Source organism: Cherax quadricarinatus, chromosome 56 (assembly GCF_038502225.1).
Source record: "Cherax quadricarinatus isolate ZL_2023a chromosome 56, ASM3850222v1, whole genome shotgun sequence".
NCBI classification, from domain to species: domain Eukaryota; kingdom Metazoa; phylum Arthropoda; class Malacostraca; order Decapoda; family Parastacidae; genus Cherax; species Cherax quadricarinatus.
In genome coordinates, this window is record NC_091347.1 from 20440814 (window position 1) to 20459263 (window position 18450).

Genomic DNA, 18450 nt, shown 5'->3' on the forward strand with positions numbered 1-18450 from the left:
TTATTATGCAGTATTTACTGAAAACACTAAACCCATAAAGGTCATACAGTAACAGGAGTATAGTCAGTGTGTTTAAAAGAAGCAGTCTAAATATCACAAAGAAGCCTAAATATCACAAGAAAGCAGCCTAAATATCACAAAAAAAGCAGCCTAAATATCATAAAGCAGCAGCCTAAATATCACAAAGCAGCAGCCTAAATATCACAAAGAAGCAGACTAAGAGCTCTTAAAAAAATTGCTCATCATCCATTTACTCACCACACCACATTCAGAAACCTCATTATAACATTTAATACAAGAATGTCTAATAAGTTAATTTTTCAATAGTTAATATTAATATCTATAAATATATTATGGGCACCTGTTGTAGTTATATTGTTCATGAGTGGTGGTGGTATATGTTTACTTCTTTGGATCACTCTACCTTGGTGAAAACAGTCAATGCATTACTAAATAAGGAAAAGTGCCGTTACCTGCTAAATTGTCGAGCATGTAGGAGAGGAGCTTCAGCGTACCATTGGACTCCGAGTAAACGGCCTGGATCTCCATTGTAAGAGGGTTGCCTTTTAGGCCAATATTTTGCAGATTGAAAAGCTTGCCTATTTCGTAAGGCAAAACACGCAACTGATTATTGTTGAGCAGCAGTTCCCTGAAAAGAAAAACATTCCTTAATCAATTTGTGTATTAGTTGTATGCTGTGAAGAAAAATATTCACTAATCTGAATTTTATCTAGCAGACCATCAGTCTCAAGAATTATTTTTATAAGCAGCTAAACCTTTATGAATGTAGACACCACACCCTAAATTACTGCTCACCAGCAGTTGTTTTTTCTGGCTGTATCCTTGCCATGTGGCTGCCACCCATGAGTTAGTCATCTTAACACAAAGATCCATATTACCTATAAACCTGTGACTAGTTTAGAGTTTTGCCATTCTAGCATTCTTGCCATTCTTGGGGCAGGCTTTTCTATTGATGCATATTCAACCAGACTGCTGCTGCTGCTGGCAATCCACTGGCCCACATATCTATCACAGCCTGGGTAATCTGGCACTTAGCAGAAGCACTTAGCATAGGGTTTTCTCTTATGATTTTTTTCCTGACAAATGTGTGTGTGTACCAATAAAAGCCAACTTGAAACTTTAGAGATTTAACTTATTCAGTGAGGAAAGTCATATGAATATCCCTTCCTTGATTAAATAGTTCTTTTCTTTGGTCATATTCACAGTTCAGTGCAATTTTGTAGCCTCCTATATTTTCTCCACAGAGGTCTTTCAACAAATACTGTTTCCACTCATTATCCTTCTTTACATTCACCCTCCTATTTTTTCACCTTTCTCACACTCACTTGTGCCTTCAAGCCAGTGAAGGAATCTCAGTCTAAAAAATTGCTCTCTTCCTCTTCACTGGATTGAACCTGATTACTTCTCATTCTCCAATTACTATATGACATGTCTAGGCTTAGAACCTCTCACAAATGTAATAAAATAAAAATTTAAATACTTGTATAAAGTTAGCGAGTGTGCCTAGGGTCTCTTCATAGTCTTGCTTCCCAGTGGTTAGACTATTGTAAAGGTAAAGCAGCCATGCTTTACCTTTACAATAGCCTAACCATCATGCAGAAGGTTATGACGAATGTTTCAGGCATTCCACCTAGTTACAGTGGACCCCCGCATAACGATTACCTCCGAATGTGACCAATTATGTAATTGTATTTATGTAAGTGCGTTTGTACGTGTATGTTTGGGGGTCTGAAATGGACTAATCTACTTCACAATATTTCTTATGGGAACAAATTCGGTCAGTACTGGCACCTGAACATACTTCTGGAGTGAAAAAATATCGTTAACCGGGGGTCCACTGTATTTACAGGCAACCATAATGTTTAGATTATGGTATAAGCTACCGCTCTATCAATAATCAGAAGCCCCCAGAGGAAACGAGATGCCATCTATAGATACAGGCACATTAATAGGCTTAGAAATGTACTATTAGATACAGATATAGGTAGATATATAAAAAGGTTAGGAAATGTGCCATAAATAGGTAGACAAATTTTTGAAAGTGACAAAAGAAGGGTCAAGTATTCTGACATGTGTGATTGATGTCACAGCATCCCTTCCCATTACATTTACTAATACCATTTTCCATATAATTCATATACACCACATGTACATCAAATTGCATTGAGATTTACAACATCTCAGATCTGAATATTCTATTCCTCAGCATCAATCTTCTTTTGTTTTCACATTAAGAGACCCAAATAAAGACACTACCAATTGCAGCAACAAAAATTAATCCTATACAAAATGAATGTACTGCTGAAAAAATATATTGTTCCTTAAATGATAACCATCCTAAAGTTCAAGGTAAAAAAAATATACACAAGGCCATTTACATTGTACTTACCTGAGACGTGTTAATTCGCCTATTTCAGCTGGGAGGCTGCGAATTTTGTTGCAAGATAAGTCGAGATACATAAGATGCTCCAGTCGGGAAATTTCAGCAGGAATGCGAGACAGACAGTTGTCATTCAGGTACAGAGATGTTAGGTGCTGCATCGACCATACAGCTGGACTTATATTTCTGATATTTCCTGAGGAGAAAGTTAGATACTCAAAAACTCCAACAGGGTAAAAATATTTAAAGTCAAAAAATAAATTGGAGTGAAATTAATATATTAAAAAAATAAAAACTAGTAAAATAAAATGTTGGAAACTGTCTTATTTTAGTTACATAGAGTGTACAGTATATGATTAAGCTGAGTGATGCTGTGGTGGAAGAGCTAGCGACAAAAAAGAAAAAGTTTGTGAAGATAAAAATCCTAGAATAAAGGTGAGCACCAGTATCAAAGAGGCAATAAGATAAAATAATGCACATAGAAAGCATCAAAGAAAAGCGATCAATAGAATACAAACCCTAAAAATTCAAATGCAAATGCCAGTGCAGAATTAAAAAAAACTTTGCACAATCCAAGAGTAATAGGATGTGTTAATAAGCAGCCTACTGAGCAAGGATAAAAGTACTAGAGCGATCACTAACAAGAACTGCTGTCTACTCACCTGTTATCTCAAGTTCTGGCCAGTAAGACTTCTTGCCAGACCCAAACTCTTCTTGACCCATAATGGTGTGTGACCGCACCCGGTGCGGTTTTGATTCCTTTCCTTCCTTGGGAGTTCTTGACATATTTCACCCTGAAACAACAAACATCTCATAAATTACTTCATGCAATGATTCACATATGTATATATGTACATGTATACACCTAAGTATACATGTACAGTATGTAAATATGTATATATTTATATACTATATTTATATATATGCATATATATATGTATGTGTATATGCATGTGTGAGCATGTTAGAGAAGAGTGAATGACACAAATAGTTTTTGGGACCTGGCAAGTTGTTGGAGTGTGAGCAGGGTAATATTTTGTGAATGGATTCAGGGAAACCAGTTAGCCAGACTTAGGTCCTGGAGATGGGAAGTACAATGGGTGCACTTTAATGGAGGGGTTTGGGATACTTGACTGTTTGGAGTGGCATTTAAGCTGTCATATTTGGGTGCCTCTACAAAGACAGTGATTATGTGTGAATGAAGGTAAAGTGTTGAATGATGGTGAAAATGTTTCTTTATTTTTTGGGACACCCTACCTCAGTGGGTGACAGCAGACGTTTTGAAAAAAAAATATATATGTATTAATATATAAAAATGTAAGTGTGTATGTATATAAATGTATGTTTGTATATATATAAGTATGCATGTGTATTTGATACTGTATTGTATTTCCAAAAAATCACATGCAACTTTAAAGTCTTAAATATTAGCCACATTTTTCAGTTCATTAACTGGGATTGAACTGATATACTATTACAAGCTGATCATTTCTGGTGTCAGCAAATTATTCCTTTAATTAAGCAGCTTCTTATTCACATTGCCAGAGCAACAAAACTCAAAACATCCAAAACAAAAGCCAATACTGTAATTATTTTTGTTAAATTTCTTCAAATAATCTGTTAACTCCCAATAAATGGATTCTAGTAAGTGAACATAAATAAGTCATTTATTAATTATATTTTTCACAGCATCTCTTCCAAGCTGAAAATTGTCAGGTATTTTGAATTAACTGGTGAAGAACAGTTTAGTGTCATTACACAAACAAAATTTCACTTCCTGAATAAAACAACTCTTGTCTTAGAAATACTAAAATTAGTTAATGTGTAATAAAAAGTAAACAATTTACCCAAATGGAAATGCACACCTTAGATACATTAAAATTATCGTACTTCTTGGTGCAGAAGGTGAGAAGACAATCCTTTGTAAATTAAGTACTTGCTTTATATCGCTGTTGAGAAAGCCCCATACTCATTGTGAGAGAGTAGATATGGTGGCAGAACCAGCTGTAGATGGCAGGGGAATTTGTAGTATTTAATGAAAAGAAATATAAATCTAAGACTTAAAAAATACACTGCCACACACATGAAGATCCAAGATCATTCAGCACAAAAAACTTAAAAAAAATATATAAAAGACTGTGACCTTTTAAGTGAACTAAGGAGATGATCACTAAATGAACACTGGGAATTCTTTCATCATTATCTGTAAGCCATTTAAAGTACTTGATTGTAATGTATGTACTGAACATTTAAATGAATGTAATCCCTGATCTGCTGAAGGTTGCCAATTCCATAATGCTATACATATACTTTTGCTACAAAAAATTGTGCAAAAATATATGGGGCACTGTGCAGCAGAAAAGAATAAGAATTACCATGGACAAAATTTGGTAAGTGAATGAATTAATTCTTTAATGTTTTGTCTGTTTTGGGAGTTTGTAGATATATTGTCTTCTGCATCTGTAAGTTAGGCTCATAGAACAATAACAAGTATGGTCCCTCAAGCTTCATAGTTCTGATCTTTCTCATGCCTGCATTTTTCTACATTGCTTGCACTTAGCACTTATTTTTTTCTGCCACTTAATGCCTTATATATATATAGTATAATCAAGCCCCATTAAAGGCTGGCTAACAATTTATAGTTGCCCTAAAGATACCACCTCCCTGAAAAAATTAAAAACTGTAAAATACAGCGAGATTTCCAATATATGAATACATTGTATTCCTGGTACTCCAATTATGAATGAGATGTTTTTAGCTTGGGACCTAATTTCCCACAGAAAACATTAGCAGAAAGATCACTGTGTTTCAGACATGTTTGTAGCTGTGAATTGGAATTAAAAAATATTAATTTTTAAATGTTATTTTTTATAGACCTCATTTTTAAGTTCGTATTTTGGTAACTTTAGAATTCAAAGCTGGGACCCCACTGAATGCTCAAGGTATTACAGTCAGCTTCACAAACCTGCAAGATGTTCAGACAACATTTTACGCTTCAGAGAACATCTTAATAATTTTTTACTAATCAAAACTAATTTCCTACTTCCCTACAGTCAATTACTTTCTACAAAAATGAAACCCACATAAAATTTTACTCACTTCAAATCAATCTCATATGCACATTTTAACATGTTGTCAATGATGCAAGCATTAAAGAATGGGTGAACATAGAAAACTCAAGATGCAAAGTCAAAATAACAGTAATCCCTCATTTTAATGGATTTTGAAAATACAAGACAAAATACAAGGAGTCATCCAATTTGGTAAGAACGGGTAAAGTCTCGTGGATACAGAATTGCTTGATATTGATATGAACATGGCAAAGCAATCTCATCTCTTTTGTATCCATCACAATCACCATTATCAGCCACCCACTTTCCCCTTCTCCCATTAATCTGTTAAATTGAAGGTTTACTGTATATAAAACTAGAGAACATGATATAAAAATAGGTTTAGCAATAATAATAATATTCACAAAAACCCTAAACACTTAAGTGTCAATTAGAATTGTACAGCAGAGGGGGAAGGGGAAGGGGAAGGGGAAAGGGAAGAGAAGAGGGAGGGGGAAAGGGAGAGAAACTTTAACCTAACCTTGCAAAACCCTGTGTAAAAAAAGAGAAAGAGAACATCAGAGGAAAAAGAGAAAGAAACAGAGAGAGATAAGGAGAAAGAGAAGAGAAACAGAGAGAGAGAGAACACAAGAGAGCATAAGGGAGAACAAGAGTGAAGGAGAAGCTACATACAATAGAACCTTGGTTTTCGTCGTTAATTCGTTCCAGAAAGTCTGACGAAAACCGAATTCGACAAAAACTGAAGGAATATTTCCCACAAGAAATAATGTAAATCCAATTAATCCATTCCAGATACCCAAAAGTATTAATAAAAAATACATTTATAGAAAATAACTATAATTTTACATACAGAAAACAATGAGAAATAAATATAAAGGATTAATGAAATGGATAGATGAACATTTAATATCACTTTTACCTTTATTGAAGACTCTTGTTGGTGTATGGAAGACGGCGAGGAGGAGGGAGGGAGGAGAGGTTATCTATACCACCATCACTACCACTCTCTACCACTATCACTACCACCCTCTCCCACCATCACTACCACCCTCTACCACCATAACTACCACTCTCTACCACTATCACTACCACCCTCTACCACCATCACTACCACCCTCTACCACCATCACTACCACCCTCTACCACTATCACTACCACCCTCTACCACCATCACTATCACCCTCTACCACCATCACTACCACCCTCTACCACCATCACTACCACCCTCTACCGACGAGAAACTAAGCCAGACTGACTCGGAAAGCGTGGGATGCTTTGTGTGGGCATAGGCGGACACGCTCAGTACGGTGGACCACTATCAACTCAAAGAAAATTGGGACAAAATTTTGACGAAAAAAGTCGTCGAAAACCGAATTTGACGAAAACCAGGGCAAACGAAAACCAAGGTTCCACTGTATTTAAGTCAATTAGGAGAGAAGGTGAAGCTGTATGAGAATATGGTAATTAAAGCTGGTGGAACAGATCAACTATGAATAAAGAACCACTGACAAAATGCTTTAAAGGTGGTACCTTCAGAGAGTAGGTTAGGGGAAACAACAGATTGCTGCTGCTGCTCCAAGAGCAACTGACAACAAATAAAGTTAAAGGAATTAAAGACAAACCAAGAATTCTACGTTCAAGCTAAGTCAGGATTCTGTAGTACATCACAAAACATTACCAGGGACTTGAATGGTGGATACCAAGACTTTACTCTAAGATAATACAGTGTACAGAACCTGGGAGAGAGAAGGGTAATAAAGAAAATTTTAAGTATTTCATTAAAGAGTAAATTGGCAAACAAATAGAAGACGACACACATTGTGCTAATATTTAACCCCTCAACTGTGGCACACCCAGAAATAAAAATTCCTGCATCTGGGGCAAGATTTTGAAAAATACAAAAATTATTTTTCTAACAGATGGAAAGAGTGTATTTTTATGAATTGGATAAGACCAAAATATTGTAAGTGGAATCTGATATAAACTTACCTGTATGGTATGTTGAAGTTGCAAAAAAATGATCACTCGGCAACAGTGGCATATATGTGCCAGTAATATTAAAGTTTTACAAGTCTTTGAAGTCAAATAATAATTGTTTTTCAGTTTTTTAATGTTTAACACTATGTACATTACTTTCTTATGGTATCAAGAAGTGTTTCAAGGTATTTTAGTCCATCAACATGGCATAATGCATTGCCCAATATTGATCCACAGAGAATTTACAGCATAAATTAAAGAAAATAATTGTTTAATTACTATTTCTTTTTTACTGCTGTGGTCTTTCAGCACTATATACAATAAATACATGTGATATTACAATTGCTTCAGGTGTAATACACCTCAGAATATGGAAATAAGTCACATTATTTGACAATATCGAGTTATCCAAGATTATTGGTTTGTGTAGTATACGTATTTGGGTTCAAGGGAATAACCTGGGTTATGTAAACATTGTAGTCTGTGTCCATAACACCTGTGTGTCTTTCAGACCACTGTAAAGCATATATGTATTTACAAGGAAATCTTATCATATTACAACTGTATTACTTATGGAAACATGGAAATATGTATTGGGTTATCTTAGGCTAAATGTACATATGCTTAATGGATGAATTCCACTCTTAGTATCTATAAAACTGTAATATACATGTATATGAAAAGAATAAGGAAACTTCCTGGCAATTCCACACCCTGTTTGCTGGTAGTCATAAAACCTACTTATCTCCTTTCACACTGATTTAACTTAGGAGGCATGCCTACACACAAATTCTTTGGACTTGGAGCACCCCTTTGAGGTATGTGCCCAACATCAGACTTCTGATTAACTTCCAGACATTCATTTTATGATGGAATTTAGCACGACAAAAATTGTCTTTTACAGTAACAAGACTTCAAGTGGATCTCCCAAATCCTTTGTGAGCCACCTGGGAATAATACACTGAGCCCTAGAGACTTTCACACTAACCTCCAGGAAACCCACCTAGGATGACCAGGACTAAAAAAAACAAGTCAAAATCTTCATCCTGCCTAGTCCTTGGGAATTACAATTCCACTGGAAATTATGATTCCATTGTAAGTCATGAGCTCAGTCTAAGAAATTTTCTTAAAATAAGTTAGCATCTACTATGCAGGACTGTAATCAGGGCTTTCAAAACAAGATCTGCAATCCACTTGGGTCACTAAGCTTGAAGCACTTCAATCAAAATTACCCTTCCAATAATCAGAAGTTTTGGTTCATGTGACTTGGGATATTTGACTCCCACTTCCATTATATAATTGTCCCCATTCCAGATAGGTAACTAGGTCACCACTGTATAATACAGGTTTTGAAGTACAGTATAAAAAAACACATTTTTGCACAAGAGATATGTGGCCCAAATAAGTCCTATTCCCTCTTAAAGTTTTCTTTCATGGGTGTTTACTGACTAGTCAGCACCAAGATCAACTGTGAGAGGCCTACTAGCACAGCATGAAAGCATCTGCTCATGGAGCTCAGGTGCAGGCAGCTAATACAGAGTGAAATAGTGTGAACAGTTCTTACTGGTCCTCCCTAGACCCAGAGAGAAGAGTATTGAACATGTTCATGGCAGGGTTTATGTGCAAAGTCACTATTAACTACCGCCACTGCTATTACCACTACTACTACTTATGCTTCCTCCAGTACTATGCTCTAGGTAATCCATGGTCAACTGGTTATCCTTAAGTAATTCCTGAATTAATGCCAGGGTTCCACTGACCTTAGCCAGCCCCTGCACAGTATCTGGCTGAATCATATACAGTATCTGGAAAGTGCTTTTTCAGCCAATTCTTAAATGACTGTATTGTTTTCATACTCACAACTTCAATGGTTAGTCTATTCCAGAGATCTATAACTGCAAAAAATCATTTACCCATATTTGTGTTGCCCTCTCTTGCCTCAAAGTTTCATGCCATTGTTTAGCATTAATGACCCAACACTTCAAGTAGTTTGGCATGTTTAAGTGTCAAATTTTTGTTATAATCTTAAAGGTTTGAAGAAAATCTCCTAAGGGAAAACAGATTAAGTGCTTTGAGCCTTTTTTCTTAATGTGGTACAAGCTTTCTTACCTCCTCTGAACCCTCTCCATTTTATTTTTTTGTGCAATTCTGGGACAAAAACTAATCATATCCAAAGTGTAATTTAAGAGCAAATATATGAATGACAACAAGATGAGATGGAGCTGTAAATCAAATGGAGAAAACATATAAGGTTTCTCCACTTAACTCTGAAATAGCCAGGAGTTAAAAAATGCATATTCTCTCACAGTTAAAAAGTTAATAGGCACAATTTTATTTCTGTAAAGCTGAACTTGAGTACTAGTAAGTTCCCCACAGATGAAATTAAAACCAGACAAAGATAAATTGACTACAAAGTGTGATGGTGAATGAGCAGCAACAGAAGTATGAAGAAGAGTTCAGTCGTATGCACATGAGCAAATCATTAATGAAAAAAGTAGGAAACAAAACAGAATCTTGCAAAACACCAATTAACATCATATGAAAAAGGCTGATAGCAGACAGGTTTATAGTCTGTACTGAGGCTATCAACAGAGGGCTATCTCCTACTATATGGATGGAGGCCTATCTGCTATTATCAGACAATCGAGGCAAAGATAGTAATGTATATTACAGTGGAACCTCAGTTTTTGTTTGCCCTGGTTTTCGTTGAATTCGGTGTCTGACAATTTTTTCGTCAAAATACTGTCCCACTTTTCATTCTTCACGTCGATTTTCGTCTGCTGTACCAAACATGTCCGTCTGCCCACACCCACACAAAGCATCCCACGCGTGCATCTGAGTCAGTCTGGCTTTGTTTCTCATTGAGTGAACATTACCCTGTGCATTCATACAAAACATTTCCTAATAATCTATTGTTTTCTGTGCTTGTTTATTGAGTGTGACTGCTAAATAACCCACCATGGAGCTAAAGAAAGTTCCCAGTGGCCAGCCCTTTGATGAAGAAGGCGAGAAACACGATAGAATTCAATGGTGGCAGAGGGTGGTAGTGACGGTGGAAGAGGGTAGTAGTGGTAGAGAGTGGTAGTGATGGTGGTACAGGGTGGTAGTGATGGTGGTAGAGATAACCTCTCTTCCCTTTCCCCTCCTCACTGTCTTCCATACGCCAACAAGTCTTTAATAAGGTAAAGTGATTTAAATGTTCATTTATCCATTTCAGTAGCGCTTTATATTTATTTCTCATCGTTTTCTGTATGTAAAACTATTAGTTATTCTCTATAAAATGTATTTTTTGTTAATATTTTTGGGTGTCTGGGATGGATTAATTGGATTTACATTATTTCTTATGGGAAATATTGCTTCACTTTTCGTCACATTCAGTTTTCGTCAGACTCTCTGGAACAAATTAAAGACAAACTGTGGTTCCGTTGTATTTTTTTGCACACACAAAAGGAGAAATAAGAGATGGTAAGTGCAGTGCTGAAATGTTACTACAAAATATGTCTTAATAAATAAGAGTGGTAGACTGCTGAAATAGGATCTCAAATTAGTTGTGTGCCAAAACAACTGGAAAATTCTAAAAGAAAAAAAAAAAAATATATATATATATGACAAAATTGGCACCACAGAGACAACCATAATATATTCCATGTTACTATACAATACTTAAAATAATAAATTAAAAGGCCACACAAAAGTAAAATAATTAACAACAAAAATATAAATAAGATAGTGCTGCTTGGTGAAAAAACACAACAGTGATACTTTAAACATCAGTGTATATAACACCAGATAACATATGTTACACTGGAACACTTAAAACCATTTTACAAATTTGAATACAACATTCAAAATCACTAACAATAAGATATATATCATAAAATAATGACAAAAACACACATTACCATAAGTACAAAAAACATGATACATAGTATAAAATAATATAGAATAGCATGAATGCTTACAAAATCCCATAGCTACTGTACACATAACAAACTTACTACTATACATAAAAATGCAGGTATTGTATAATACATGACACCACCTATTAATACACAGAACATAATATAGTATAACAATGTAGTAACATTAGATAACATATGACAATGCTTATTAGTACACCAAAACTCCAGTTAACTAAGAATGTAATTTGATGTCCAAAAAGACCCCAGCACATAATCAAGGTAGATCACACACAACAGCGTGTAGCAAGGATATTACCTAACAACCATATCATAAAGCACATCACAATTAACAGGGTCAAGAAACTAAACACGCAATAACTAGCAACATAACATTTAACATGACCAGGATAACAAAGTACATAATAACTAGTAACAATACATGATAGTAATAGACATTAATCAAATTTATATATATCCCAAGGTTATTAGTTTTAAATGATTCTTACTAACACTTCAAGAACCATAAGACATACCATACATGATACCTCAACACACACAAGCCTGCTCATTTTAGCCTCAAAAGATTTAAATGAACCTATCCTAATGCAGCCTTCATTGTGAAAAAAATCAACAATTCAAGTAATAAATGTGAATAAAATAAATGAATAAAGCAGCATTTCTGTTAAATCTGAAAAAGAAATATCAGTACAGGAACAAATGTAGTTGCTGTGTTCTAATATTTCAAGATCTCAGATTCATAACTTGCCATTTCATTAGTTAGTTTGACTATCTTGAAATACGTACAAATCTTCCTTATGTATTGCCATTGTATATTAAATAGTCTTAAAAGAAATTAGTATAGTGCCATAAAACATAAGAATACCCTTATTTAATGTCAACATTTTGCTATCCCTTATAAGTTAAGATCAATAATGTTTAGCTGTTACCGGTACTGAAAATTATATTACTGTACAATATAATTATTAACGTTCTGACAATGTAGTGTATTTTATTTACTTAAATTTCTACAAAAAGCTACTGAATATACAGTATTGTATTAGCATCTTTGTGCTATGGAAGATGTGTATATTACTCAGTCTATGAAGTTAATTAGTGATGGTCTTCACAGTAACTGGAGGATTTATAATTATAATCATAACAAAGCATTAAACCCACAATAATTTCTACAAGTACATGTACAAGGTATACATGAACAAGGTATACAGGCCTAGCTGACATCAATGACATACTACTATACAGAAAGCCCCTGGTTATGCAGAGCATTTTGGGCAAATTAGGTTAATTTTGTCCCCAGGAAGGAACCCACACCAGTCAACTAACACCCAGGTACCTATTTTACTGATAGGTGAACATGGACAGCAGGTGTCTTAAGGAAACATGTCCTAATGTGTCCACCCATACCAGGGATCAAACCAGGACCTCAGTGTGTGAGCTGAGTGTGCTAGCAATCAAGCTACGGGACACCTCACAAGGAGTAACTGGAGGAGTGATGTGTATTAATCACTTTATGAAGTTAAGTAGTGATAGGTCTGCCCAGTAACTGGAGTGGCTGTGGATTCAGTCTTGCCATAAGCTAGGGAAAAGCCCTCAATAAACCTTGCATTTTATTTCTTTATGGGTATACATGGCATGTTTTATATTCTGCATAATATGTATATTCATAACACCATTTGCTCTTCTCCTTAAAACTGTAAATATCCGAGCTAGAAACCAGATGTCAGTGCAACTTCCTGTATTTTATTATTTCTGGGACCCTTCATTACACTATAATTTATAATAAATTCATCCCCATAAAAAATCATTTGCTTTACTTCAAACTAAATATTATTGGTGTCAAAAGCACAGTTGGAAGAACAGCACTAAAAGTGGGTGTTGTAAACTACGATAACTGTCACAAAAGCATCAGTGGTAGTCTACCTCTCATTTTGTATCTCTAAGTAACACCCAATAAGGAAAACGTTTATTTTTACGTTGAGTGGGTATGTGTAAGTTGTATGAGGTGGGAGAGATGAGTGTGCCAGGTAAGACAGGTGAAGCAACACAAGGTAAGGGACAAATCAGCTGATCATCATATAACATTGGTAAACATTCCCAGGTTATGGCCGAGCAGTCTGGCATCGCCATTCGCCAGTTTTACCTTATTTCCTTACATTAATCTCTCTTTAGGGTTTAGGAGCTTCGACTAATGGAGGTTATAGTTACCTGCATTTAATATAGGGTCAGTTTCAACTGAAAATTCAAGCTGAAATATCCAACTTTCTAGCGAGTTTCTCTGTCCTTCTCTCAAACACTGGAGAAACAAACAAACATGGAGGCTGGCCCAGGGTAGCCTCTGATTGGTCAGTCAGCTCGCCATATTGGTGCGCACACCTCCCGCCTTCATTATGAACTACTATACTCTTAATATACCTCTCATTTTACAACATTCACAAGCGTTATACACTTCTCCAGTACTCTTCATCATCTCTTCTTGCCCTCCAACACACCTCTCCTCCCGCCTTCATTATGAACTACTACACTTACATTTCTCCTCTCCAACATTCACAGACATACATTTCTCCAGTACTCTTCATCATCTCTTCTTGCCCTCTAACACACCTCTCCTCCCGCCTTCATTATGAACTACTACACTTACATTTCTCCTCTCCAACATTCACAAGCATTACACGACTAACACTTCACTCCTCTTCTTCATCTCCCCTTGCCAACCAACACACCTCCTGCCATCTCTCCTTTTTCCAACATTCACAAGCATTATACACTTCTCCAGTACTCTTCATCATCTCTTCTTACCCTCTAACACACCTCTCCTCCAACCCTCATTATGAACAACTACACTCTTACATTTCTCCTCCAACATTCACAAGCATTACACAACACTTCATTACTCTTCTTCATCTCCCCTTGCCAACCAACACACCTCCTGCCATCTCTCTTTTTTCCAACATTCCCAAGCATTATACACTTCACTAATATTCTTCATCTCTTCTTACCCACCAACACACCTCCAGCCTTCATTGTGACCTCTACTACTCTTCTTTATCCTTCACATAAAGTTATTGCTAGGCAAGGAAACTTGCAGTCAAGTTGGGGAACACATTTTTCGAGGCTTGATTATATTTATGGAAACGCACTAAATCAATAGGAATCATACAGCGCTTGGGGAATGGGAGGCTGTCTAGAAAGTGCCAGGAGACAGAGGAAAAATTTATACCCAGAAGCAGAAACAAGTTACTGACTTTTTTGGGGATTTATTATAGATAATTTACACTAAGATAATTGTAGTGGTGAATGGTTTTGAAAACCGACAAGTTGAAGAATTGAGACACTTGTGCAACACATGGGAATCTTTATTGAAGAAACGTTTCGCCACACAGTGGCTTCATCAGTCCAATACAAAGTAGAAATGGGTAAGGAGAGGAGGAGTTCGAGGAGGTTGAGGGACTGATTACCTCGAACTCCTCCTCTCCTTACCCATTTCTACTTTGTATTGGACTGATGAAGCCACTGTGTGGCGAAACGTTTCTTCAATAAAGATTCCCATGTGTTGCACAAGTGTCTCAATTCTTCAAGATAATTGTACTTATCCTAGGTAGTAGGTTGGTAGACAGCAACCTCCCAGGGAGGTACTACCGTCCTGCCAAGCGAGTGTAAAACGAAAGCCTGTAATTGTCTTACATGATGGTAGGATTGCTGGTATCCATTTTTCTGTCTCATACACATACAAGATTTCAGGTACATCTTGCTACTTCTACTTACACTTAGGTCACACTACACATACATGTACAAGCATATATATACACACCCCTTTGGGTTTTCTTCTATTTTCGTTCTAGTTCTTGTTCTTGTTTATTTCCTCTTACCTCCATGGGGAAGTGGAACAGAATTCTTCCTCCGTAAGCCATGCGTGTTGTAAGAGGCGACTAAAATGCCGGGAGCAAGGGGCTAGTAACCCCTTCTCCTGTATACATTACTAAATGTAAAAGGAGAAACTTTCATTTTTCCTTTTGGGCCACCCCGCCTCGGTGGGATACAGCCGGTGTGTTCAAAAGAAGAATTGTACTTATTCTAGGTAGTAGGTTGGTAGACAGCAACCACCCAGGGAGGTACTACCATCCTGCCAAGTGAGTGTAAAACAAAAGCCTGTAATTGTTTTACATGATGGTAGGATTGCTGGTATCCTTTTTTCTGTCTCATAAACATGCAAGATTTCAGGTACGTCTTGCTACTTCTACTTACACTTAGGTCACACTACACATACATTTACAAGCATATATATACACACACCCCTCTGGGTTTTCTGCTATTTTCTTTCTAGTTCTTGTTCTTGTTTATTTCCTCTTATCTCCATGGGGAAGTGGAACAGAATTCTTCCTCCGTAAGCCATGCGTGTTGTAAGAGGCGACTAAAATGCCGGGAGCAAGGGGCTAGTAACCCCTTCTGTATAAATTACTGAATTTAAAAAAGAGAAACTTTTGTTTTTCTTTTTGGGCCACCCTCCCTCGGTGGGATATGGCCGGTTTGTTGAAAGAAGAATTGTACTTATGCGTACCTGTGCCTAAATAAACTTAGTTGCTAAATACAGGCAAGAAAAAGTATGCCCATAGTTTACCTAAAGGTTCAGAGAGTCAAAAGCTAAAAATGCAACAAGAGAGGAAGAAATATAGAAAGAAAAGAAAACAGGAGAATAGGGAAGCAATCAGAAGATACATATCCAAATACCCATAGGTAAGAAGAAAGGCTGGATGATAACTGAGAATGACAGCATCAAACTCCAAATCTGAGCAAAAGTTGTTATACAGCCACATCAAAATAGACAACACTGAAGGACCACGTAATATGGCTGAAGAAGGAAGGAAATAGAAATGACCAGAAAGTCTATGTGGAATTGACAAACGACTTAGAGGAATCTCAGTGGAAACAGAAACATTACTAGAGAGCCAAGGAAGAAGAGTGCATCAACGAGTACTGGACACAATACACAAAATGGGAGAAGTGGTGAAGAAACTACCGAGTAAGTTAGATATCTTGAAGGCAATGTGATCAACAATATTTCTCAATGGGTCCTGAGAGAAGGAGCAGAACAACATGGAGTACTAACTGCAATTTTGAACAAGTTAGGTGAAACAGGGAATCTGCCAGAGGTGAAAACAACAAATGTAATCCTTATATTTAAGGAATGGGACAGACAGGTAGCATTAAACTACAGGCCAGTATCACTGACATGCATATTATGTAAGGTTATGATGAAGATAATCTGAAGAATAGTTGAGCACCTGGAGAAGGTTCATAAAAAAATGCCAGTATGGTTTTAAGAGATGATAACTCAGGTCTCATAAATCTGCTAGAAGTCTAGGATAAGATAACAGGAGACAGATGGGTGGATTGCACATTTCTGGACTGTAAGAAGGCACTCAATACAGTACCTCACAAGAGATAAACAATTTGGACAAAATCTGGAGGACCAGGCAAAAATAAAAGGGAAAGTACTACACTGTATCAAGGAATACTTAACAGGTAGGAAACAATAAGTTATTGTCTGGGAGGTGTCAGAATGGGCAAGTATAATGAGTGGGATGCCACAAGTCAGTACTAGGAACAGTACTGTTACTGTGTACATAAACGTTATGACAGAAGAAATTGAAATAGGGACTATTTGCAGATATGAAACTAATAAGAAAATGGGCAGGAGCAGACCAGAAAATACTACACACTGATCTAGACAAGCTGATCAGAAAAGTGGCAATTTGAATTTAACCCCAGCAAGTGCAAAGAAAGGCAAAGACAACTGAAAACAGTACAGACATGGGGGGACAAAGACTGCAAACCTCCCTGAAAGAGGACCTCAGAGTGAGCATTGTTTTCAGAACATCAACTAAATAACTGCCACAGCTTGTCTGCTTCCCTATGATTAACAGCACCATTCTAATGATTAAAACTAAATGGTAAATAGGTGTCAGAGTAGATACACATGTACAATCCTACACCAGCTGTCTCTGTTGTTCCATGGACAACTTTTACGACTATTTGGGTTCACTAAGTTGTGTCAAGGCTTCCCTTGATATTACTAACTTCATTGCTTCTAACAAAACATCTTTTGGAGTTTGCACAGTTCTGATCATGCAGACTGTATTAGTACTGCACAGTTGTACAGTACTCAGAACTAACAGGAGAATGGCAGAGAATTTGCAATTTGACATATGTCAGTTGCAAAGATAAGAACTATTAGGACTTCTCAAGAGTGATATGCATTCATAGCTGAGAAGTGGGACAAATCATCATCTAACAGCATATCCAATTTATTCATTAGTTGTGAACTGCTCCACCAAAGGTGTATAGATTTGTATTCTTTAATATCCCAAAGGTTGGAGTCACTAGTGTAGCTGGATCATCCACCTGTATCGAATTGTATGGCCTCATGGGCCATTCCTTGGGATATGGAAGGCAATTAGATTCGATTCAAGGAAAGGGAGAGTATCTCCAATTTCTTGGATCAAGAGCCCTTCAATGACATCAAGACACCTCCCTTGAAGGGGTGCTGAATTTCAGTGCTTGCACAACAAGTTCTAGTAAAAATGATTTCAACAGCAAAAATACAATAAAAATCTTTTAGGTATACTTTCATTCAGTAGACATCATTTGTGTGAGAAGAATGTACACAGGCCTATTTAATGGGCATGGGTAATTCTCTTACTACAACACACCACGTGATGTTCATGTTTTATTATTTTATTATCACACTGGCCGATTCCCACCAAGGCAGGGTGGCCCGAAAAAGAAAAACTTTCACCATCATTCACTCCATCACTGTCTTGCCAGAAGGGTGCTTTACACTACAGTTTTTAAACTGCAACATTAACACCCCTCCTTCAGAGTGCAGGCACTGTACTTCCCATCTCCAGGACTCAAGTCCGGCCTGCCGGTTTCCTGAACCCCTTCATAAATGTTACTTTGCTCACACTCCAACAGCACGTCAAGTATTAAAAACCATTTGTCTCCATTCACTCCTATCAAACACGCTCACGCATGCTTGCTGGAAGTCCAAGCCCCTCGCACACAAAACCCCCTTTACCCCCTC

General features: G+C 36.7%; 1 protein-coding gene across 3 annotated transcripts in view; it reads right to left on the reverse strand.

Annotated features, from left to right (window-relative positions):
• LOC128700739 (CCR4-NOT transcription complex subunit 6-like) overlaps positions 1-13717 on the reverse strand; it is a 348534-nt gene extending 334817 nt beyond the window's left edge. Inside the window, exons 1-5 of one of the 3 annotated variants that reach the window (XM_053794126.2) lie at positions 13575-13710; positions 4292-4405; positions 3064-3195; positions 2411-2597; positions 474-649 (exon numbers count right to left, since the gene is read on the reverse strand). In XM_053794126.2, coding sequence (XP_053650101.1) covers positions 474-649; positions 2411-2597; positions 3064-3187 — 487 coding nt within the window. In that variant the 5' untranslated portion in view covers positions 3188-3195; positions 4292-4405; positions 13575-13710. Of the gene's footprint in view, positions 1-473; positions 650-2410; positions 2598-3063; positions 3196-4266; positions 4406-13574 lie in introns of all 3 variants that reach the window. The other 2 variants (XM_053794123.2, XM_053794124.2) reach the window with 2 other exon arrangements.
• Positions 13718-18450: the final 4733 nt, after the last annotated feature.